Genomic DNA, 24,557 nt, shown 5'->3' on the forward strand with positions numbered 1-24,557 from the left:
GTAATTATGTGCTGTGTGAAAAATATTTCCTTTTGTTCATTTTAAACCTGCTGCTTAATAGCTTTGTTGGGTGCTCCTGATTCCCTGTATTGTAAGAAATAATGAATAATTGCTGTTACCATTGCAGAAGTAACACTGATCTCTGGCACAGCTCAGAATATCCTAAGGGGGTATTACATCAGCCAGGAATGAGTGATATTTCACTGTCCTAGAAAGAAAGTAGAGACTTGGTACTGGACCTGATAAAGTGGCTCTGTGTCACTTTTAAGGATTTCCTTACTCATATAATCTTTACCTAGTTTATTATGCCAGCCTCAGGGAAGCTGTGTACAACAGTGTTACACAGAGCATAAAAGCTGGAGTTAAGTATGAGTGGGTGAATGAGCAAAACTACAAACCCAAAATGCAGAGTTTTATTTTAGTTTTCTTTGTCCAGCTTGACAAGTAACACCAATGAAAAAGAGAAACAATTGCAGATAAAAAAATCAAGGCTAAGTGAACAAAAGCTCAGCAGATACCACAGCCTAATACAGAGGACACTGTTATTGAAATACTTTTCAAGCAAACAATACACTAAAGTGTTCTGGCAATGACTAATGGTTGACAGCACATGGAAGAGCAATACTGGGATCACAAAAGACTGACTAACTGCTGCATGCAGACTTTCTCAAGATTAAAAAGCATGTGTCTCAATTTGACTGTCATGCTTAGATTCAGAGGACCTTGGAAGGACATGCAAAATCTAAAAAGTGCTTTGCACTACAAGCTTTTCCCCATCTATTTGAGTCCCCTCTGTTCTTTTCTAACTATTCATGTGGGGCTGGAGGGGGCTGCTGTTACTGCTATTTCCCGATTAGAGGATGCAGGATCTGACCTACCTTTCTAACATTTGTTATGTCATACTGGAAGTCTGTTGTTTGGCCATCATTTTTGGCAAGGAAAAGCACAGAGATGGCTCAGGTAGATATTTATTGTAAACAATGGGAATGGTAATATTATCTCATTTCAAAACTCTAAGCTCTGTGATACAACCAGGTATTTAAGCATCAAAGGCAAATTGTTCCTGGTGTCATCTCCCAAACTAATCATAAACTATGCCTACCTCAGGAACCAATACTCCACTGTGTGGAAGCTTCCACTGCCCCAAAGCAAGCAGTAGGAGGCATTCTATTCAGAAAGGAACCCTTTATGTACAGGACAGAGACAAAAAGCTACAATTTCACAAAAAGAGCTTATGCCTCCTTTACTGCAGGCTCCCTTTGTTAGCTGAAGGCAGCCATAGCTATGTCTGCCTCTGAACAGCCCCAGCCCATGCATCAAGGAAGGTCCTCACTTCTTTTTATTCCCATTGGTGTGTTATGTAAGAGCAGAGATTGTCTGTCTCTTGGAGACCCAGACCTCTCTCTTGTAGATACAAGAACTTCTTTTCTGTAATATATTAAGAACAGTTATTATAGCATAGGCAAACACCTTAAAACTAGATGAGTAATAGCTGAGCTCAGCTGATTTTTACAGAAACATGATCCATTTATTTTTAACACAGGCCAAAGCAGAGCACTGTCACTCATGAATCTTTTTAAGACCTTAAGGGGAAGAAAGTGCACCATTTCTGTGGATGGATATTCAAGCTTCTTCACCGTTACATGAGCATGTCTGTGATGTCCCTTGTGTGGCTTCCATTTATGTGAATTCTAAAATGTAAAACAGGAAAGAAGGTATATTCCAAGCAATTTCAAAACAGCCCCTTAAATCCCTTTAAAACCAACTGAATGTAAACATGTGCTTAAGGTCTTCCCTATCTTGGATTCCGAATTATGTTGTACACTTCACCCTTTCAGCTTTTGTGTGTGAATTTATGGATATATGTCCAACCTGCAGTTTCTGTCCTGTGAAGAAGTGTTAACATTATGAATTTTCATCAGTTTTGAAGTGAGCTGCAAGCCCAGTAACTCCAATAATTTTACATGGTTGACACTGCCATAATGTCATTTCTGAAATAGTGACTCTCACTGTCAGTATTTCACAAGTCCCCAAAGCCAGCCTACTTTTCCTTCTGCTCACCTCCTGGGCTGCTTTGTTTCCATGGGTACTCTGGACATAAGCTTTGCCCTGGATTTTCTGCCCATCGTCACCCTGCTAATCTTTGCCTGACCAAGGTACCTGCATCTTCTCACAGCTGTTTAGCAGGCCATGTCCCCTACACCTCTGAAATGACTTGCTGTGCACCCAGGTGACCTCACTGTTAATTAATAAGACAGATGCAGAGCCAAGCAGCTCAGAAAACAGCACAGCCCCACGACAGTGCAGGCAGGGGCATCACGGAGACCCGGCGTGATGGGTAAACCAGGGGAGCAGCTATCACACAGACACAGAGACAATGGCAGGAAACCAGCAAGAGAGCATAGAAGCTTGCCAGCCCCCTTATCTGCCCAATTATGACCTGGCAGATTTTCAGTGGACTTAACACTTCCCGCAGACTCTTTTGGGCCCATCAATTCAGTATGCTGTAACAAAAAAAAAAACAAAAAAACAAAAAAAGAAAAAAAGAAAAAAATTCCTGCTAGAAAATGATGAGCATCTGTTCCATTGACAGGACAATCACTAAAGCACTACAGGAAACATGCAAGAAGTCATCTTGTATTCCACTTAGAAAACATCTTAAAAGATACTCTGAGGCACAGGCTACATAAAAATACAAATTTTCATTTTCTGAAAAATTTGTAATGGCTACTTTAACTTATTTGAAACTAATGCATTATAGAAAATATTGCATATTTTACATATGCTGTGGATAAACTGATGCTAAATGAAAACCCCAATTGCTAAATTATGCTAATTTGATTTGAAAAGTGTTCCTCTCACTTTCCAAACAGCCAGTAATAATGCTCTGGTCATGAGACCAGCAATGGACTAAAATGCCTAATTATTTGTAGTGAATAAATGCAATCTGTAGAAAATGCATAGTGTATATATAATTAATAGATTATAATTGCATTTAACATCATCTGCATAATTCAACATGGAATAACTACATGACTGATTTTTTATGTCTTTTTAAAGGGCACTAATAAAATATGAAGAAGGTAAGAAGGCTTATATGGTAGGAAGTAATGAATAATATCTTGAACATTAAAGCACAATATATTATTCTGTGCACATAAATAGGACCAATTCATTTTTGCAGGTGCAATGGGAAAAGTATGGTACATCAGCACTTTTCCAAAGTAAATAATATGTTAACTGAAGAAGGGATTACAGATTCTGATCAAATATTCAATATCTTATTTGAATAATTAATAAGTCAGGCTGGTGCAAATATGCAGCAAATGGCCTGCAACATTTCAAAAACTTTTCTTTGTCGCAAATCATACTTGTCACTAGCATTTAGAATGTTTAACCTATCACCTAACAGCTGTGAGCATTAAAGACATTCTTGCAGATTTCCCTCTGGAAATTCACACTATGACTGAAATGATGTTCAGTGGCCTCATTTAGTTTCCTACTGTCGTGTTCCATAGCCCATGACAATACATAGATTGGCTAAATCTGAAATTAAACCCTGATTTCGATAGATACAGAGAGAGCATAAATTTCATACCAGCACAGTAGCAAGATCAGTCAGCAAAAATGACTTCACTAATGGACAACCAGAGTAAAATATACTGAGAAGTCTGCTTGGTACAGTTTGACTGTTTCTCAACCTGTGGCTGCCAAAGGAGATGAAGACAAGATAGGCAGGAGAATAATGTTCAACAGATTTCACATGCTAAAATAGTGGAAAGATGTGTGAGTGTTTGTTATTAATAAGAATATACCTCCGTGTACATCCAAACATGTAGGAAGAAAGCAGTACAATGGAAAAGGCTAATTTTTCCATGAATATGATATAACCCCTCAGTTAATTACTTGGACTTATCACACGTGGATACAGGATTTTCAAAGATCTGCTCGGTACTAAGTTGACAACAATCACTGAAACTTTGAAACTATTTCTTTTATTGCTCCAATTTTACATTGCACACACCCATAGATCTTTCCAGAATAAACTGAGAATGATTTTGCAATGTCTTCAGAGAATAAAATATCCTAATGATGGAGTCATAGGTCAGTAAAAAGGGGAGGAAAATTAAAACCAGTTGTGAAAGACTGCTGTGATGGCTGGACTCAATATGGGGAAAAACCCCACAATCTCCTAAAGCAAATTGAAACTTTATTACCATGGGATAATGACGTGCCAGAGGCACATCCACAAAACTGCATGCAACAGTTAAAATTACCCATTTTAAATACTTTTGCAGACTCACTCATTAAGGATCGGGAATAATATCAGAGGTGCTTATCATGCTTTAAATTCACTTTAGATTTTCAGTCCAGCTATGCTGAGATACGAAACAAATGTCTGCAAAATATCTGATCATGGAAAAGACTCCCAGGGCATCTTCAGGACCCAGAAAAATGACATGTTACAGCACATTTTTTCTTGCTGACATATTTTGTATTCATTCATATGTTTGCCTCAGCATGAACCAGGACTAGCAGACTCAGTAGAAGCAGTGAATGATTGAAATAGCTGCCAGAGTTTCTACACAAGAACAACCAGCACTTGTTTATCCATCCCATTGATCAGCTTAAGAATCTATATCTCACGACTTTTGAGTGGACCAACATTTTTCTGAATGGATCAATACCACCAATCTCTGTTTTAACTGCTTAGAGAGACACAATGGTCATCAAAGATGCACTTTAAAACATGGTCCAAACTTTACATACAAGACTAAGTCTGGCAGACTTTCATGAGGAAAAAGAATTGTCTGAATTAGGTATCCTTGCTCTTGTTAGATGTCCTTGCTGCCTGAGATCACACACAGTTCAGACTGTTTAGGCAGCTAAGAAGGAGAAAACAAGAGGTCCATACCCAAGTAAATCACAGACTGGTCAGAACCAAAAATAGCTGAATCACAGCATGAGCAAACAGCTGCCTACAACCCACCTAGAGTAATCCTAAGGATACTGGAAGTGTTCTACTCTATACACCTCTGCAATTTTATTATTCAAACAGATAAAAGCACAAAGCCTTTCTAATGAAGCCATGACCTGCCTAAATCTATTTTCTGTGATAAGAATAAATTCTAATTAAACCTGCTTAAACAAAACAAATTAGAGAGCTGTTCCTGCATATACATGCACTTTTATTTAAATTGGAGGAAAATGCACTTAGGAAGAGTGGGAGAGGAAAACAGTGTGATTTAGAAAGTTGTGGGACATCTTGATCACTGGGTAGTTAACCCCATTGTGACATAAGGCAGTGTCATGTGAATGATATTCAGCACTATGACAGCATGTCATGTGAAATTCTCATTCTCATCCATGTGAAATCTGTTAAGAAGAGAAAATCAGGGTGATAAAGGATAGGTTTAGAATTGCAAAAAACTCACTGACAACAGACATTCAGCAAAATAAGTGTCCTTCCTCTGAATGGAAAAAATCCCAAACTGCCATACAGTTAAAATTGTTGACAACTGATTCTGGCTGATCAACAACTGGAAGGCACCCATTCTTCTACAGACTGAAACGGATATTGCATGCACTGGGAAGCTGTCACTACTAACATAGGCCAGTGAATATCGTTTCAGGTTTGGAATTACTTTATTTCAACAATTTGGTATTGATCAATTTCGTATTGATCTGGATTTACAAACCAAAGCATTCTTTGTGGGTAAGGCAGTTGCTTGTTTTTACTACTTCCTTCAGCCTCCCTACATGATCTCCACAGGGCCAGGTTTTCCAGTGCTCAAGTATCTGGGATAATCCCAACCAGGAACAAGTTACCTGGTATTGTTGGAAGGCTTTTGCAAATCCCACAGCAGTGTGAAGAAAATGGTTATACCTGAACAAAGTTCTTTGATAAAGGAGGAGTACCTGCCTTGTGTAAAGGACCTCTATAGCCCCACTTGTTGGGGTTATCCCTTGTTGTGTATGAGAGAACACTTACATAGTAACATACGGCTTAAGCAAACCACCACAACTTTCCAGTGTTGAAGAATAAAAATTAAACTGGGCATTCTGCAATTGTTCTGAGCTCCATCTGAACAGATGAAACTTGAAAAAAAATTATAGCAGTGATCTCTAAGGATGAGTATTTCTAACAATTTCCACGCCATTTTCACTGGACAGGTTCCCACTATTTCATTTCTATTGCTATCTCTGTTATGTTTACAATGCCTAATGAGTTTTCCTTTGTATTACAAAAACAGAAGGAGAGAAACAGTTACCTGCTCCTGGTTCTTGAAGACACAGATGCTGTCCTTCCTGTATTTACGCTGTGGATTAATGCCCCCATCCTCACCCAGTGTTCCAGAGTCTTTCTGTTTTCTGTGTAACTTGTGTCTTGTGGGATAGAAAGTAACCTGCACTGATTATGGTACTGTCTCAGATGATGTTGCAGAATATCAAATAAAATCAGAGAAAAAGGTGTGATATAAATGTACAGGTTGGAGGTGAGAAAAATTAGTTGGAGTCACAAGGAACATGCAGGAAAAAAAAGGGCCAGCTGGGTCCTATCAGTAGCTGTAATAACATAACATTAAAAAATACTCAATTTTCCTACTATTTTCAAGATTTCACAACAAGGCCCCAGAAACACAAGTCTTAAAAGTGTCATGTGGCAGCAAATTTGGCTTCCAGCTGGAACCAAAGAGAAAGAAAAGATGCAGTTGGAGACTGGGTTTGAGTGACAGGATTCTGTTAGGGCTTTGCATGACAGCAGAAATGGAAATTATATAAGATTTCTTTCAAGGCCAGACATTATTCTTAGACTGGTCTGGAGAAAAAAAATTCAAAATAGGCACCTATGGGGCAAACATCCTCCATGAAAAATTTCCTGCTTGTCTGTAATACTTTCTGCCTCCCCAAAGAAGGATTGACTGGTTTTAGAGAGTTCTCCTCCCTATTTTGTTTCTTAAAATAATTTTGTATTTATCCCAGATGTTCCACTGGCCAATGATTTTTTTTCCAGTGAGTTAGGTTTTACTGATGATTACCACATCTACCTTAGCATATCTGCATTAGCAAATCTTCTGAAGTTCCATTTAAATGAAGAGACTGCTATTAAGACAGAAATTCTTTCATATTCCCAATTGTTTTCAACACTCATCTTCAACTTATCTTTAAATTATCCATCTTTTTATGGTATTTTTAAATACTATTTTAAAATACTTTTACAAATCTCTAATAGTGCTAAACTGAAGTGCTAAACTGAAATGAATTGTTTAACACACATTAGATAATATATTTCATGTTCCTGACCTTGACAGGCACCCTGAGCCTGTATTAATTTCTTTAACTATGATAATTTAGACATTAGTACAGTTACATTGGTGCAACACATCAAAATGAAGGCAATGCAGCACAGAGAGAACATATTCAGTCCAGTTTATCTTGACAGTATATAACATTACTGTATTTTAAATAGTATTGCTTTAATGATATAAAATAATTTCCAGATTGAAACAGTTAACTGCCAGAAAACCCTGAGAAAGGATGTGTTCAACAGAAGGGGAGGAGAAGGAAGATGAGACAGATGATAGGGAGGAAAACCTTAAAGATAAAGCTACATGGAGGAACCTTTTTAAAAATTCTGTTATTGACCCAGCCCTGTTAGTGACAGTAAGTGAGGCTGATCTGAGCAGGACACCCTTTGCAAATCTTGGCTTTTCAAAGGAACCTCTGGTTTTGAGATAATGGAAGCTCAGAACTCCCTGTCATGGAACATAATGTGAAATTGATTTTTCAAGGCTTTATCTACACAAAGTTGCACTGGCTTAATTAAAGGTGTGTTTTCAAATCAATTTTTGTTAAACCAGTCCAAGCTCCTGCGCAGACACTCTGAAATTGATTTGGAACTGTCTTATGTCAACTTGCCTTAATTTGGCAGAGAACCACTTTACACTGAGGAGTCACCAATTTAAGTTGATCCAAAAACAGCGTTAAAAATAAAACTTATCTGAAATTGTAAGACTTTAATGAATTTATCTGTTTCTGCCCTAGGTACGCCAAACTATGCTAACCTCCAGTGGCCTAACTGATCTGTTTAGGAAGCGGATAAACTCGTTACTTGGATTTATGGCCCTTTGACAATGGACATTTTTGAGAAAGGATAATGAAATCCCTGTGAAAGTACTGAGTCTAAAACCAAGAGGTGACATATGTAAGGAGGAAGACGTGACGAACTGAGGAAACCACTTTTCCTTTTTCTAGTTACTTTGTTTCTTTAATGCAGAAAGAAGATGAGCAAGGAGGCTCCTTCATGACCAGTAAAAGCTCTCCCATGCTGCAGTACTCGAGAACAGATTAAATAATGCACAATCAGTGCAGGGGTACTTGGGAAATCAGGCCAATGATATCCTGCCAGTCTAACATCTGAAACCACTGGAACCAAGCAAAAATCTCTCCTTCCTTAAGGGTCTGGCAGGGGATAGAAAGGATTTTAAAGATCCACTGCAAACTAGCTATGTGGAAATTTCCCTGTGGTTTCAGGATTTCTGCACAATCCCGATCATTCGCACTCCACTAGGCTGCAAATGAAGGGCTGTATTTATATCCACAGCTCCCAGAAATGCATTCGAGTTCTTTCCACACTCAAGAAACAGAAGGGAAAGCAGCAGTGAAGTTGCCACTGGCCCTAAGGACATGTCTGCATGTGCTCTGGTCCTACAGACAGGCACAGTATCGATCTCTCCAGCCAAAAGCAAGGGCCTGATCCTTCTTGTGGGAACAGGAGCCTTCTCTCAGGAGAACAAACGGGTAAAATCCTGCAAAACAGGGTGTCCCTCCAAGCCCACGAGTACTGGGAGCTATAGACACTCAGTATCCCAAGTGGGTAAATCCTAATGCAGAGCTGAGCAGCGAGCGGGAAGTACCATCCTGCCATTGCTCAAAGATGATTTTTCAACATTCATCCTTTGCATCAGTTGTGCTACACCAAAAACTTCTGCATGACACCAATAGGACTTAAAACTATATATATGTGCTTAGACAGTGAACTGTGGCCCAAATTATTGAGAATAGTGGCCCTATTTATTAAGTTTTATTTTAAAGCACTTAAAACTATGCATGACAGCAAGTGCTCTGTATCCTTGCACTCCTCTGAAGTGCTCCTAATGGGCAATGTGCTACTTTACTTTCTGTTCTGTTCCATAGATTTATTTTCGTAGTGAATCCTGTATGAATTTCTCCTGAATCAAACTCTTTCCCTGGTGAGACTATATAATCCTGCTGTCTTGTTAGAACAAAAACCATCTATGAGACTTCATTCAAAACAAATCCCCTGTCAAACTATTCCTTCCTTTTCATTTGGACATTTATCCTTCTGGTAATACATAAGGAAGAAATTATTTTGTTGTCTAGTTCAAATTTATAAAGAGGACAGTATCACTCTGACAGAAATGTAAACAAAGAGATTTGCAACCTTTGCAGTGCTAGAATATATTGGGCAGTCATTCACTGCATATGGAGAAAAAACAACATTACTGCAGTAGCTCAAAGGAAAAAACCCTCAAATATATGGCTAGTTACAGTTCATTGTGATTATAACAATTTCCATATATAAAGAGGAGTTTTTCAGTTCCAGCTTCAATATTTTAAGTCGTCCTTCCCTGCCACTATTAACAAACTGCACCCTGATGTATTGCATCTACTGGCATTAGTCATGACTACACCTACTGTCTGTAATGGGATGCCATTCATCAGCTTGGTAGGCTGAAAATTAAGTGATTTTCCTGGAAATTGTTTCTCAGCAGAATCATTTGATCCACTGTAGTTAAAAAAGCCATGTCATTGGTTGCACTATAAATTCCATTTTACGGTCTTGATTTTATGTTTTTTTTAATAAATTAATTGTAGTTTTCCTCTAGGCTTAATGCTGGTATAAAAGGTTTTGGCTGATGAGCAAATCTTTTCCAAACACAAGAATTTTCAATTCCATCACTTTTAAGTAACAGTGGCATAAAAAAACCTCACAGGAACAAACTTGTTTAAGTCAGCCACAGAAACGAAAGTTGACAAGTGATTAGGTCCTCCTGAGAATGAATTGTTTTCTATGTTCCAGGGGAAAAAATGTCATCAGTGACTTTGGAAGTGGCCTGAAGCATGGGTTTTGGAAATCTAATAATAGAAACACCAGCTTAAACAATTACATATTGAAGCAATTTTTATAACGTGAAGTTGGCATGACAACGCGTGAAGTTCTAAAAAAACACCACCCCTTGTAAAACGCAAGCAATATGCACACTGGGAAAATCTCAGCATCAGACACATACAACCAGTGATCCAGAAGACATAATGATCAGATCCTTAGACCTGACACTTACTTCATACTCCTCTTTAAATCCGTAACCTTCTGCACACTTCATCTGGGTGATGTGCTGCAGCAAGTCAGCTACACGGATGGCTGGATGGAGCTGTCCAGTCTGGTAGGGCACATCCACTGGATCTCGCTTCTTATAGGTATGGGATTGGACCAGGCTGCTTGTGTCACTGCCCATCGTGTGGGTTTCATCTAGAAAAAGAGCATCTCATCACGTGCTGGCTCGTTTTCACTTATTAGAAGAAATAGAAACTATTACGTTTTCTAGAGGAATGGCAGAAATCTGACACCATCAGCATTGGTTCTGTCTGTGAAGGCTACACCAGAAGAACAGTAAATCCATGAGCAGTATACACACGGAAATCGCAAGACTGATTGGAATGAGGCAAAGTCCATAGTTCTACAATGGAAGCATTGCAGAGCAGTCCAAACTCTAATATTGTTTTAAATGTTGCTAGCTGATTGCAAACAAATTTTAAAACAGGCATTTCATTTTAAACTGTATGGAAGTTTCATTCTGAAACTTCAACAAGTCCCATGGAATGAAACTGGACTTGTATTTTTCATAAACTACTGAAGTGCTGTATTTTACACTGCAAATTTAGAGCAAATGTTTGGAGTGAGCAAAATAAAAAGATGCACAAAATGGCTTATGGGTTCATCAAGCTAGGACTGCAATGGAAATGTAGATCTGAAAATGACACTTGGAGACAAACTACAAGAGGACAAATGCAAAGGATCATCTGGTAAGGAAAAAGGTCTTGACTGACTGCTGAACATGCTTTAGGACCACAGTGTATCATGAGCCACCACATTAGGCATGGAATGTTATATGTCAACTGACATGCAAGCCAACAAACAGGAGACCCCCGTGGGCTGGTTAAAATTTTTATGAGACACAAACTTCTCCCAACCCTCCACATCTCTTCCATGGGGCAAATGGGCAACTTACCATTGATTGGCACTTTTAAGAAGATACATATCAGGAGAAAAAAAGAGGAGGAGAAAAAGGAAACAGGGCATAAGCAACAGTACTACATTAATAATTACAGGTAATTTTATGTTTTTAATTTAGTCTTTACAGAATGATTCCCTAAATGAGTCAGATTCTGATCTCAGTTTCACAGTAGAAATTAGATTTACTAAAACCAAGATATCATACTCTGAGTCAATTCACACAGATGGAACTGAGATCAAAACCTCTACTTAGAAATAAATAGATGTGAAAGTGCACTCTACCTAAGGAAGCAATATGACTTGCTTCCTGTAAAGATGGAATTCTAAAAATTTATTCAGACTTGACAAGAGAAAAAACCCACCCGAAATTCTAAGGTCCAAGAATCATCACAAATATTTTATCTGTTTACTCAAATAATAATTTTATGTATCTTGGGGTTTTTTAATTTTAACCAATATAGTTAATAGGGTGCTTTGATTTATTCGAACTATTCCTCCCTGAGTGAATATTGGAAAAAAAAAACAAACCTAAATTTGTATCATATTTATAAAATAAGGTATTTATAAAAAAATTACTTTTAAAAATAAGCCATATGAAAGGGAAGCCTTAAAATAATATTTCCACATTCATAAGTTAGATATATTATAGCAAGAAGTTCCACAAATACTCCGTATGAAAAGGTCCCAGATTCTTGCGTACACACCAGAAATATGAAAACATCTTGTTAAAGGTGAGATTCTGGTCTTAGCTGTACCATTGAAAATTGACATTAAAGCCAGAAAGCTCAACAAAAGATGGTTTGCGGCCCTCTCAATTCCCACTAAAACAAATGAAATCTGGTCCTCACTAAGCATACAGTCAACATGAACTGTGCATTGACACCTAAACCAAAAATAGCAGAGAAAAATGTATGGTTATGAGTATGGCCATTTCACTCCTTCTCCTGTCAGTCTGCTAATCTGATCTAATGCAGAGGAAAGGGATTAATCTTTAAGTCATAAAATTTTACAACTTTTGTCTGATGTGGTATAAAATTGTACTGAAAAGCACCTTGGGATGCATGGCATGAAGCGTGGTATACAAGTGTAGGTACAGTATGTTGCTGCTGAAATGGCACCTGAAAACTACAAGGTGGCTAAGACACAAAAGACAAAAAAAAGGTAGAAAGTTGATAATGATTTTTTGGGTTGCTTATTTCAATTTTATAAACAGGTTAGAAAACGTGAGGGTGTTTTTTTTGGTTTTTTTTTTTTGCAAACTGCAAAATTTTTTGCAACACAGACTGTTAGTACCTAAGATGAAGGCAAAGCTATCAAAGTCTTGCACTATGCAAGCATCATTTTAATAATTATGAATCTCTTTCCTGCAAGCTCCCTAGTTTTAGACCAATTTTCCTCTCTCCATTTCTTTATCTCTTATAGCTGCCTTAATACAGAAGGAGTTATCATTTAAGCATTTTAAAATAAAATGGTTTTAATCCTTGGCTTATACAGTACAATAGGAGCCACATACTACAGTTTTTTATTTTGTCTCTGAACACTGCAGCATGAGCTTTTCAGGCTGTGAGTTTTTCAAAGGGTGAGCTCCTCCAGATGCAGTGTCCATGGGCAATGGTAAGTTTGCCTGGCTTAAGTATTCCTACAGCTGCAGTTGTCCTACCGTACACTTACCCATTCCTGTAGAGCTATACAACATTTATTAAATAATATATTTGGAAACAGTGAGTGTGTTGTGGCTTTTCTATCAGATTTTGAAAGCTGAACTCAACCATTCACCAGATTTGTACCTTTCCCAGGAGGTCACACTGAGAAGATCATTTAGTTCTAGCTACAGGCTTGGTCCTGCAGTTTAACACAACTTCTATGGACGGTGGAAGACAGCAAGAGCAGGTATTACTTGTAATTAAAAACCTACATACTTTGTTAACAGCTGTATTCCCCTACCAGCTCAAGCACAGTTAATTTGATTTACCTCAGATACAACACTATTTCTGTACAGAGAGTCATAAACACATATTGGGAGAGAGATCTAATCTGAATGGAACACCGTTCATAAAATGGTACTAAATTTTTAACATGTAAGGTTAAAAAAATATTTATTTCATGCAGTGAAATAACTGAAATATTTTCTGAGATGAGTAAGCACAGGTTTGCTGTAGTAGGCCATAAAATACATACCTAACTAATTAAAAGATTTTACAGACTTAGTAAAATCAGAGAATTTATTCTTCCCAGTGTATTTGCCTGACAGCTGAACTACTTACTTAGAGATTATTTCTTAGGGGGAAAAAAGCTAACAAATAATTTTACCATTGTTATTATATAGAAAAGGATCACAAAAATAACTGAAGAAAGCATTAACTAAATAATACAGATAGGAAATCTCAAAGTTTTTCTCCTGATAATAGTACTTTTCTCCTTGCCCACCCGCAAGGTCAGAAAGAACATCTACTGCATGAAGCGCTGAATGAATGCTAAAGCACACAAAAAAAATCTAACATCTCAGGCAGTTAAAAGGCACTGCAAATTTCATTTGCATGCAGATTATTACATTGTTACAGTCACTACCATCCCCTTCTTCCAGATTTACATAATGTATAAAACCAGCAAAGTTCCTTCTCAAAGTTATCACACTGAAGTGCACTGCACTAAATATTCTTTCACAATAACAAATTTTAAAGATCACTTCCTAAACTTTTACTTCTTATATGCTTCACTCTATGTCTATGTAAGCCTATTCAATTTACAGTTCAAGGGCAGGAATCAGATAAGGGGTCTTAAATTTTTTACAGTGATTGGAAGAAAAAAGAGGAGAAAGGAAAATATTTGTTGTGAAAATACAGACTGAAACACAAGTAAATGAATAGGCTTAACACTTAAGGAGTTTGACTTCCTGCTACAGTGCACTGTTTTGTTTTGAATTACTATTAAAAAACTGCCCCTGTTTAGTTTAAAGTTAGCACAGGAAGGAGGTGTAAATGAATACAAGCCATGAAGGGGTTAGAGTTAAGCATTGAAAATGCAATAGCACCTCATGCTTACTACTTATCACTGTGCAGAAACCTCTCTTTTTGACATTGGACAATAACAGATTTTCCTAAATTCCAAGTGGAAATGCTTTAAATTTTAACTGTATGTTTTAAAGCTACAGTTTTACTGTTTTATTTCCCCCCGTGACACCTGATGCATAATAAAATACATACTCTAAGCGTCATGTTATGATTTTGCTGTTCAAAATACCATCTCCTCTCTGAAACTTCACTTTTTGACAAGCACATCAGAAACTCTGCAGAATTGTCAGAAGACACGATAGCTGGTAGACAGCCTGAATTGTATTTTGTCTGATTTTCTGTATTCTGAGCAGTTTAACTAGGAAAAAAAGTTATTTTTAAGAAGTGACATCTTCACTTCTGAGAAAAAACAGAAAAAAAATGAGGAAAACTATTTCAATTGCTGTGATAATCAAATTCTTTTGTGTCACTCCAAATACATGCATAAACATTTCCTTGTAAATCCACTTCTTAAAATTATTTCTGTCTTTTCTCCCCTGACTTGCACTATGACAGTAGTAATCAAACCTGATAACTGCCCTTAGCACCTCAGTGTCGCCAAGTTTATCACCCTCCCTTTAGCAGAAAGCTCCAGCATTTTGCATACTGTTGTCTGCTCCCCAAGAACTGCAACTTCTGAAATTACTTCAGCAATAAACTTTGATAAAGGGAAATGTTCTCACCTAAAATTGCAGTTGGCACAAATGGATCTGTCATACATCATAAGCAGGTCAATGCAGGAAAGGTAAAAAGAGAGAGAACAGTAAATGATTGATACATGTTCCCGAGTTTTCTTTCAGAAAGCTTCTGTTAGCAAATGGTATTTTTCTTATATATACATTAAATGTTGATGGCAAGAAGTATAATTACATAAATATGTATGCTTTTATTATGGAAAGGTCTACAGAAGGCGGAAAACAAGAAAAAAACTGGTTACCTGGGTAATAAGAATTAGGCACTGTTGTGCTCAGTGTGTTAGTTTTCATTGTAAATGAAGATGGTGAAGATACAGCTGCAAAGAGAAACAAAGCTGGTTAGAGACAGAGATATGATATGCAGCTACTTAGGCAGATGGCATTGACTTGACTTAGAATTCATCCTGCTCTGTTTCTTGCACTGGAATCAGGACCTAGGGAAAACCAGGCAAGTCTGGTGAATGAAATACCTCACTGAATTTGATCAATTCTCTAAAAAGACGTGTCGTTGGAGAAAGCATTTTGATTCCTGATGGGAAATGTATTTCCTAAATCACTAGATTAGACTGAATACTGATGCTTGAAACAACACATCACAACAACAAGAGGTGTTTTTGACAGAAGCTTTGATCATTAATAAGTTTTCCTTATAACACTGTAAATATCTTATGCAAACATTCTACTGTAGTTTATTTTTTCCTCTCCTTTTTTTATTTGATTGGTTTAGACAGGTGGATAGTGTGCATACAGATTCTAATAGACCCTGCATATTACTCTTTGTTTAAAGGCGGTTTTCAGGGAGTGATAGAGAGACCAATGCTCACACAGGTATTTAATCATTGAACCATTTGTAAAACCAATGGGAAGGACCAATGGGGACAAATTAAGTTCAGTTTGCCCCTAGTATACAAATATCATGCAAATTACCATTGTAAACACAGATACATTTAACAGGAGTTAATCACAACATTTTGCAGGATGTTCAGCTAAGGAGTCATTAGAGGCTTTTAAGCAAAGCTCCTTGCAAATTCTGCCTTAGTTGCTTGTCTAAAAAATCTCAAATTCAGTCTGACCAGGGAATGTAAGCATATTCTGGATACCTGTAAACAGACTAACAGGAATGTATGAAACGAAACAGAGTTGAGGAAGACAGGATCTGCTGGATGAGGAGTGAGATTGCTCCTGCTGGCTTTCATCCATCTTTTTTCCAGTTGATCTTCCAGGGCAAACAGTTACTAGCCCTTGTTAATATGGGAATAACTCAAAACTGGTTTAAATAATGCTGATGTTTATCCTTTATCATAGAAATTATTATATCTGAGGCCATGCCCCTTTGATTCCTCCAGAATGAGGAGCTTACATTTCCTTGACAGTCAGAACAGTGATACTTCTTCTGGGTATGGATTCAGAGATTAGTGGAAGTCAGGGCTGCTGCAGGTAATAAAACTTGCTAGGTAGAGAATGCAGGCAGGGTTATGAACTTTCATAGGAAGTAGGAATGCTCTAAACCTCTTGTGTACAAGGTCTTACACAAAGATTATTCCTGAAGACCGTCAGCGCGCACCTTCTGGTGACCATGTTTCTTGCGGGAAGTCTAATTAGAGGTTCTAGCCCTTGAGCAGTATAAAAAACTTGTTATGGCAATAATTTCAAAGAGGTTTGAGGTGGTTCAACATAAGGAGGATTTAGTCCCAGGAACTCATTGCAGTTTCATTTGTAGTTATGGCCATTCGGCAGCACCACTGGAAAACTTATACCATGATGATGGAAGACGAAGTAAAAACCTCTTGATCTCTTCACAGAAATAAGCAATCTCATTAACTGCAGGGGTATATTCTCACCAGAAAGGCAGGTCTGATTTGAAAGATCTATTTCAAACCAATTTAAAAAGTAACTCAAATGCAAATTAACATTGCAAATTCTGAGCCTAATGCTGCTGAGAAAAGTCTCACTGTATAAACCTCACAGAGTGTTTGTACAATTGAGCTCATCAAAGATAAATTCTTAAGCATATTATTAAAGAGTGGGAGTTGGGTCTTGCATACTGTTAGTACTTGAAAAAAAATTGATCTTTGACAAATTATGAAGATGTTAAAAAAACCACTGGCATACAAAATCCCTGAGGTTCCTTAAGAACCAAAATTAAAAAACAACTTTTTGAACCTAGTAATTATTTTAAACAATTATAAAAAAACATTATTTTTTCATGGTTTCTGCTTAGTGCCAACCCTCTGACAGGAGTGAGACCTTGACTAAAATTCTAATACAAGAAATTTTATAACCCAAATCTTATTTATTTTCAGGGTAGATCCAAGAAGGCCCAGGATATTAGAGAATCTCTTATGAAATCGCAGAACAGATAAATCCACTGATTCTTCCTTTGCACAAGCAACAGAAAGAGCATCATCTAGAATTGCAAATAATAGGACAATCAGATTATCATTATTAAGTTATTACATTCAAAAATAAATTTGTACTGTCAAAAAAAAAGTGAACAAGGGAATTTGAAGGACTTGGGACAGCATGAGAGATATAAAATTTTCAACATAATGGAGACCGGAGAAAGGTAAAACTACTGTTTCAGTAATGTCACCGCTCTTCTGCAGAAGAAAAGGATGGACGGAAAAAAGCTCAATTATCCTTATTATTTTTAAAGAAGTCTATACTTGATGTCTGACTGTCTTGCTCATTTGAATAGACACTGTAATGTGCTGCACAGTGGGAACCTCTCGGTCCCACGGATTTTCCATGACTGAGTAATGAGGAATATTTTAAAAACCATTTGCACCTTTCTTTCACCTTCAAAAAAAAAAAAGAAAAAGAAAAGGAAAGAAAAGAAAAAACTTACATCTCCCATTTAGATTGTGCGTGTCCATGAAAGAGAAAGCTTCATCACAGTTGGTGCCTTGCTCAGTGTAGCTTTTATCCATTGAATTCACCATCACTGTCATTTCCTGCCGAGTACTACTCAATGTCTCTTTCCGCTTCTTAGCCAATTTTCTTAAGAAATGAATGATGAGGAAAAAAAAAGGAGAAAAACAACTCTCAGTGAGAAGACATAGTTTTCATGTTGTTTACATCAGTACTGTAGTTTGTGACTATATTATTAATTAACATTTAAATTTTTTTCTGCATTTCTGGAGCTTTAAATTTATTTTACTCTCATCTCTTTCAGTCTGATAATCAAGGGATAGTTGCCAGTCCACTGACACATGGTCAACATCACCTTAATCGCTGGGGACCACCACTGAATTAAAGGGGACTACTTGGATATGAAGTGATGTGAACTACAGTATCAGAGGCTACATCTGATTAAACATACAAATGAAAATGAAAAGACAGATTTCAGTGGAACTGACAAATCAGTACCAATGTTCATGTGCATAGAAGAGTCTGGAGAGGTTTTATTGAGACCCTGTGTAAAACAAGAATCTAGTTTATATAATATTGTATAGTCTGTGTTGGAGCTCTGAATACACACTGCACACTCAACAGACATTTCAAATTGACTTGTATTCCTAAAGACTATTTTCTGTCATTCCTGATTTCAGGAGAATTGGTCACATGAGTTTATTGCTTCTCAGCAGGTGTGGCCCGTCAGAGACAAGATCTTAAATCTGATACTACAATAGCGATTCATTAAACTACAGAATTGCCTTGGATGCCAATACCTGTTTTTTTTTCCAGATCTGTCTGCTGCAGTCTAAAGTCTCACTGTCTCTCCCTGATTTATGCTTAGCTATATCACAAAACAACATGTCCAAAACTCTTGATTTTTCCTTCAGCCTCTATGAGGCATTTGTGATCCTGATGATAGCAGATTCCATGACTATTTGGCTTGTTTCCCTGGCCCATGACTCTGTCTGAGACCAAGCCTTTCTCCAAGGTCTTGTCTTGAGCCTTAATTTCAATTTTCCAGATTCCTTCTGTAGCGTATCTTCAAGGCATGGGTTTAAAAAACGCACAACTGCTCTACAGACTTTACTTGTCCTGTCTGTTAATTTAATGACTTTTCCTCTGTGGAAAACACAATGAGCCAGTTCATATTCATCTGCCAGAACGATCTTTTACATATCTTCAACTAGAAGTTACAGGAGCTTATTATCTCACCTAGGTTCCTTCTAGAGGTCGAATGTATCAAGCACAACCAACTTGTACTAACTTTCAAAGCCTTCTGTTTGTTAAGTCTGATTCAGTATGAAAAGATGGTTCCCACCTAAGACAAAATTTTACACCAGCCTCCCCTAGATTTTCAAACATTTGTCTCCTCTCATGCTACACAGGAGGGGCTTTCTGTAACTCTCCCAACTGATCTCACTCTTCCACTTCAAATCACTACTGCCTCAGCCTCCTCATGCTCTCCATCTATCCACCCATTATCCCCTACCTTTCACCTAGATGAGAAGCCATTTGGGCAGGAGCTGTTGATGTGTTCTGTACCAATGTAGTACCAAGCTCAGCAGTACCTTAATCCATGAATAAAGCTCAAAATGTCTTTGAAACGAAAGGCTTGCTAACAATAAAAGCAGGAAGAGTAAGTGCAGGCATGGTATTGGGTCACTGGACAGAAAAGTATAAAGGGTCACATTTGGCCCTGAATAAGCTGACAGACCACCACCCCGTTCCCAAGGGCATGTCCCCATGACTGGAAGGGAATGAAGTACACTGTCTTAAACACCTGCTGCAGCAGCTGCAGCAAGGAGCAGCGTCATGCCTTTGCCCATCCCAGCTCAGGAGTCACCTCGGTTTGCTTGAGCCTTCGCTTACTCTGCAGACTTTATAATAAAACTGGTTCTTTATTACTCCACAGTGCATAAATGCACAAGGGAGCATGGTCTGAACTCTTTCATATCAGAGACAGTGAAATTTCATTCGAGTACCATAAGTAAAACAAAACTCTTAGATCTTTGCATCCTTCAATGTCTCCCCTCCTTCATATCTAATTGTAACGAATAACTAATATATTATTCAAAGTAGAATCTGAGACTTATCACCTAATACATGAATAACTTAATGGAAGTCCTTTGTAAGGACAGGCTTATCAAAGTGGTAACATGAAATGAATATTTTTTTCCTCTTTCAGCCTTAGATGGCAGTACATTTAGATGGCAGTCATGCATGACTCTCCTTCCAATCCCTGGGTCCCATGATCAAGCTAAAGCAGATTTATTTTTTAAGACAGTAACAACTGTACAGTACTTCTCAATCTGAATCTAATTCTGGAAATAGGTCTTGTGGGAAAAGTCCAAATCTGAAACAACTTACAGGAAGAGAGCAATACCAGCCAGACTTCTGTACTGTGAACAAAAACACCCACTGGACTCAGTCAAGTAAACTTTAGCTGAATATAACGTTTCTAGAATCTGCAGTTTTCAGATTTTGCTGAAAGTGTTGCAGTGCTGCAGTCTCTGCATTTCATCCACTCCTTGGATCTCTCAATCCCCAAGAGGGTCTAGCTATACAAGATTTAAGAAACTCGTAAAACCGTGGCACCTCACATCTCCACCACCACTCTTACTCTTTTATTTGAAGTAAATTTTGGGGGGAAGAAAAAGGTTTAAATATTTGATCATCCTCACTCATGGAAAAGACTCTTCATAGCTACTATCTGATGTTTCATCCTTCTTAAAGGAAAAGAGATCTACAATCAAAGGGAAAACATAAAACAGATGGAAACTCCCAGGATGATTACCTAGGATGAAATTATTTTTGTAGGGAAAGCAAAAAGATCAGCTTATCATACAAATAGTGTTACTGCTACTATATGAGGAAAGAGAATGTACTATATCAGCCCCAAGAAAGAGAAGCCTGATATTCAGAAAAATCTCAAGACCAGCTAAGAACTGTTAGAATTTCTACACACAAGAAACAGAAATAAGTGAACTGGTGCAATGGTTAAAATCTATTAAAATGCAAAGCAGACAAAATATAGACTTCCCCTGCAAAACTGTGCAGGATTTTGTGTATCATTTACTCTGTTCTGTTACAAATATTAATAAAGACAGTCCAGGAAAGTAATAAGCTAAAGAGCTCATGATAATCTGTCCCCATTTTATCCACCATGACGAAACTCTCCAATGATGCATCTTCTCCTCTACAGTGCCTCCTTGTGGAAAGGCCCACTCTGTAAAGCCTAACTCAGGATCTCTCTCAACATCCTCCTTCCCAGTGACTTCTCCCTGAAACTCTCCCAGAAACCAATTTCAATAACTGCTAAGTTGCTACTACATTGTCAGCCTCTGTCTAGCGCATTTTCCTCCTATTTTCCTGCATCCCTTTTCTCTGTCCTGTCTTGACTTAAATACCAAACTCTTTTGGACCTAGCTTGCCTTTTCTCTTCCTGTTTAAAAAGCACTGGGCACAAAGGATGAGGCACAATGGAACACTGCCATAGAGAAATGTAACAATGTGAAAATAATTTTTTTTTTTAAAATGGTGACTGCGGTTGAAATGAACTCAGGCCCTGCCAAAAACGTGCCTTCCATTTTAACTTAGGAACAATGAGAAAAGCATATTAATTTGAATCTAACAAAAACTTTCTGCTTCCCTATTACACACTGAGTGGCCCTCTCCTTTCAGTATGCCTCCCTGCTCACCAGGCAATGAAAGGAGAAACAAGATGCTGGCACTTTCCACAGCTCTAGCAACACACTACCATCACCAAGATATTAATAAACAAAGTGAGATGAAATTTGTAATTGTGCTGCTTAAGGAATTGGGCCAATTTTTTTTTTATTTTAATCAGTGCACTGATGTAACTCAAGACAAAATAGCTGCTTCTTACATATGCTTTGTTTTAAATTTTACTTCTCTGCTTGTGGACAAATCACAGAAATGGTTCAGATGAAGAAAGGATTGGAGCTTTCATGTAACCCAGTAGCGGAGAGCACTTACAGTTGCAAAAGCCTTTTAACAGTTTGCTCACCAAATCTCTAAAGGAAACAACAGTAAGAACGCTCTTTTAGTAAAATGCTTTAGCAGCTGGTTAGAAAGATGTGATACCAAGGGTAGGGTTACGTGCTCATTTTTTCACATTACTAGTGGCTATCCTACATAAGTGCATGTTGTTATTTGCACTATTTACCATATACACACTGATCTAGAAAATGCCCAGAATCTTTTTCAACAAAACACAAATTTTAAATTGTAGTAATAATTAGAGAAAGGGTTAAAAAGTTACAAATTTATCTCATAAAGCAGAATGATTGGATATTCACTCAGGGCGAAATTCAATGTTGAAAGATACAAAGGCATGCATATGGGAAAAATAATCATAATTATACACACACAATATTGCATCTAAATGACTTCATAAAATACAGAAGAAAGAAATCTGATAGTCATTGATTCTTTGAGGACAAGAAGTTTAGCACTATGTATAGTCAAAAAGGCAAAAAGAAGTCAGAAATGACTATGTAAGGGATAGTGAACAAATTGGAAAATGTGATTAAACAACTGTATAGATCTATGGAGCTTCCACATTTTGAACACTGCATGCAGTTCTGACACATGCCTATCCAAAAAAGATTTTCACAAAGTAGAGAACATATACAGAGAGGTGATAGGAAGATCAAAGGGCCAGATCCTACCAGAAGAGCAGTAATCCTTCCATAGATGATAACGAGTCTCTAGTTTAAAAAGGAGGCAGTTGAACTTAGAAAATGATAAAAGTATAAAATAAACATGAAGAAAACTAAGAGATTAATAAAGAATTTGTATTTCTCAACAATGAAAGAACAAGAAGCAGAGAGTATATAGATTTTTTAAAATATAAAAGTAAATATTTTCACAAAACCCAGAAAATGCTCTGCTCTGCCCTGCTTTGAGTGCCATGTGCATTTTTGGGCACCACAATATAAAAAGACATTAAGCTATTAGAAAGTGTCCAAAGGAGGATAACAAAGATGATGAAGGGCCTTGAGGGGAAGCTGTATGAGGAATGCCTGAGGTCACCTGGTCTGTTCAGCCTGGAGAAGGAGAGACTGAGGACAGACCTCATTGGGTTCTGCAACTTCCTCATGAGGGGAAGAGGAGGGGCAGGCACTGATCTCTGCTCTGTGCTGACCAGTGATAGCACCCAAGGGAATGGCCTGAAGCTGTGCCAGGGAGGTCTGGGGAGGACATCAGGAAAAGGTTCTTCCAGTGGGTGGCTGGGCACTGGAACAGGTTCCCCAGGGAAGTGGTCACAGCACCAAGCCAGACAGAGTTCAAGAAGTGTTTGGACAATGCTCTCAGGCACATGGTGTGACTCTTGGGGTGTCCCATGCAGGGCCAGGAGTTGGACTCCATGATCCTTGTGGGTCCCTTTCAATTCAGGATATTCTATGAAAATATTGTAACACATCAGCACTAGGACTCATGAGATATCGAAAGTTAGCATTGGTAAAAGAAAATCTGATTAAGGCCTGAGTGGAGAACAGTGAATGCATTACCTTTCCTTTACTCTGCTTCTGTGTTCAGCTGAAGGTCTGTCACTGGCCACTATCACAGACATGATGTGGAATTTTTTTGCAAAATTTGATTCCACAATTTTTTATTGTATTAACAATCCCTTCAAAAGATAATGCAGGAAATAGGACTTGAATACATTATTTGCTTCTCTAACACTCAGAATTACTGACTTTTTCTGATTTTTTTAGTCTACTTACAATACCAGCTGTGTTAATCAACATTGTTGTTATTATTATTATTATTATTATTAGTACTAGTGGTAGTAGTAGCAGTTGTTGTTTTTGTATATAAATTCAATTAATTACTTTGCCCTCTATTTTGGCTGCCTACGATATGCTAAAGAAAACTCATAGCTAATTTTGGGAAATCTGCTTCAAGCTGAAATAATTTAATAAGCATAACTGATTCAGCAACATTCAGCATGAAGATGCAATGTGATAAAAGCTCTCCACAGGAAGTGGGTAAAAAAGTGCAAAGATAACAGACTTGTTCCTTGTTTATTATTTATACATTTTTCCAACTTATGTTGAAATTATTTTTTCTTGAACAACAAAACAATTCTTCTCAATAACTGTGATTGCTTTCCTGTCTTCAACAATTGGTTCTCTAAGGCAGAGAAAAACCCACACGTCATATATCATTGTGAGAATTACATGTATGTGAGCTGGTACACATTTGGTAACACCGGGTATTATTCTAATCTGCATTAGAAAATTCAAAATGCTACTTTCTATTTTTAGATTTTTTTTTCTTTATTTGGGGATACTTTGAATCCCCAATGCCTCATTTGTACTCTTTATGTTGCTTTTTATTGTTAAAAAGTCCTTACAGAAAACAAGTTTTCAGAACCTGAATAACAAATCCAATTCAACCAAAAGGGTAACTTTCCTTAGGTGTTATTAAATAACTGTAACTACCAGTAATTAGTATTTTAGTCTACTTTACATCTCTTATCAATACAGCAACACTCTGCACAGAACCCTTTCTATCTCCCCCAAATGGACTGAGCCACAAATATGAAGCAATTGAAATGAAATAAGG

The 24,557-nt window shown here is 37.5% G+C and overlaps 1 protein-coding gene across 1 annotated transcript in view; it reads right to left on the reverse strand.

Annotated features, from left to right (window-relative positions):
* PTPRM (protein tyrosine phosphatase receptor type M) overlaps nucleotides 1-24,557 on the reverse strand; it is a 442,005-nt gene that overhangs the window by 75,985 nt on the left and 341,463 nt on the right. Inside the window, 5 exon segments of the mRNA XM_030966307.1 lie at nucleotides 10,368-10,555; nucleotides 11,316-11,327; nucleotides 15,054-15,080; nucleotides 15,308-15,382; nucleotides 17,914-18,065. Of these exon segments, the coding sequence (XP_030822167.1) occupies nucleotides 10,368-10,555; nucleotides 11,316-11,327; nucleotides 15,054-15,080; nucleotides 15,308-15,382; nucleotides 17,914-18,065 (454 nt within the window).

This window comes from Camarhynchus parvulus, chromosome 2 (assembly GCF_901933205.1).
Source record: "Camarhynchus parvulus chromosome 2, STF_HiC, whole genome shotgun sequence".
NCBI classification, from domain to species: domain Eukaryota; kingdom Metazoa; phylum Chordata; class Aves; order Passeriformes; family Thraupidae; genus Camarhynchus; species Camarhynchus parvulus.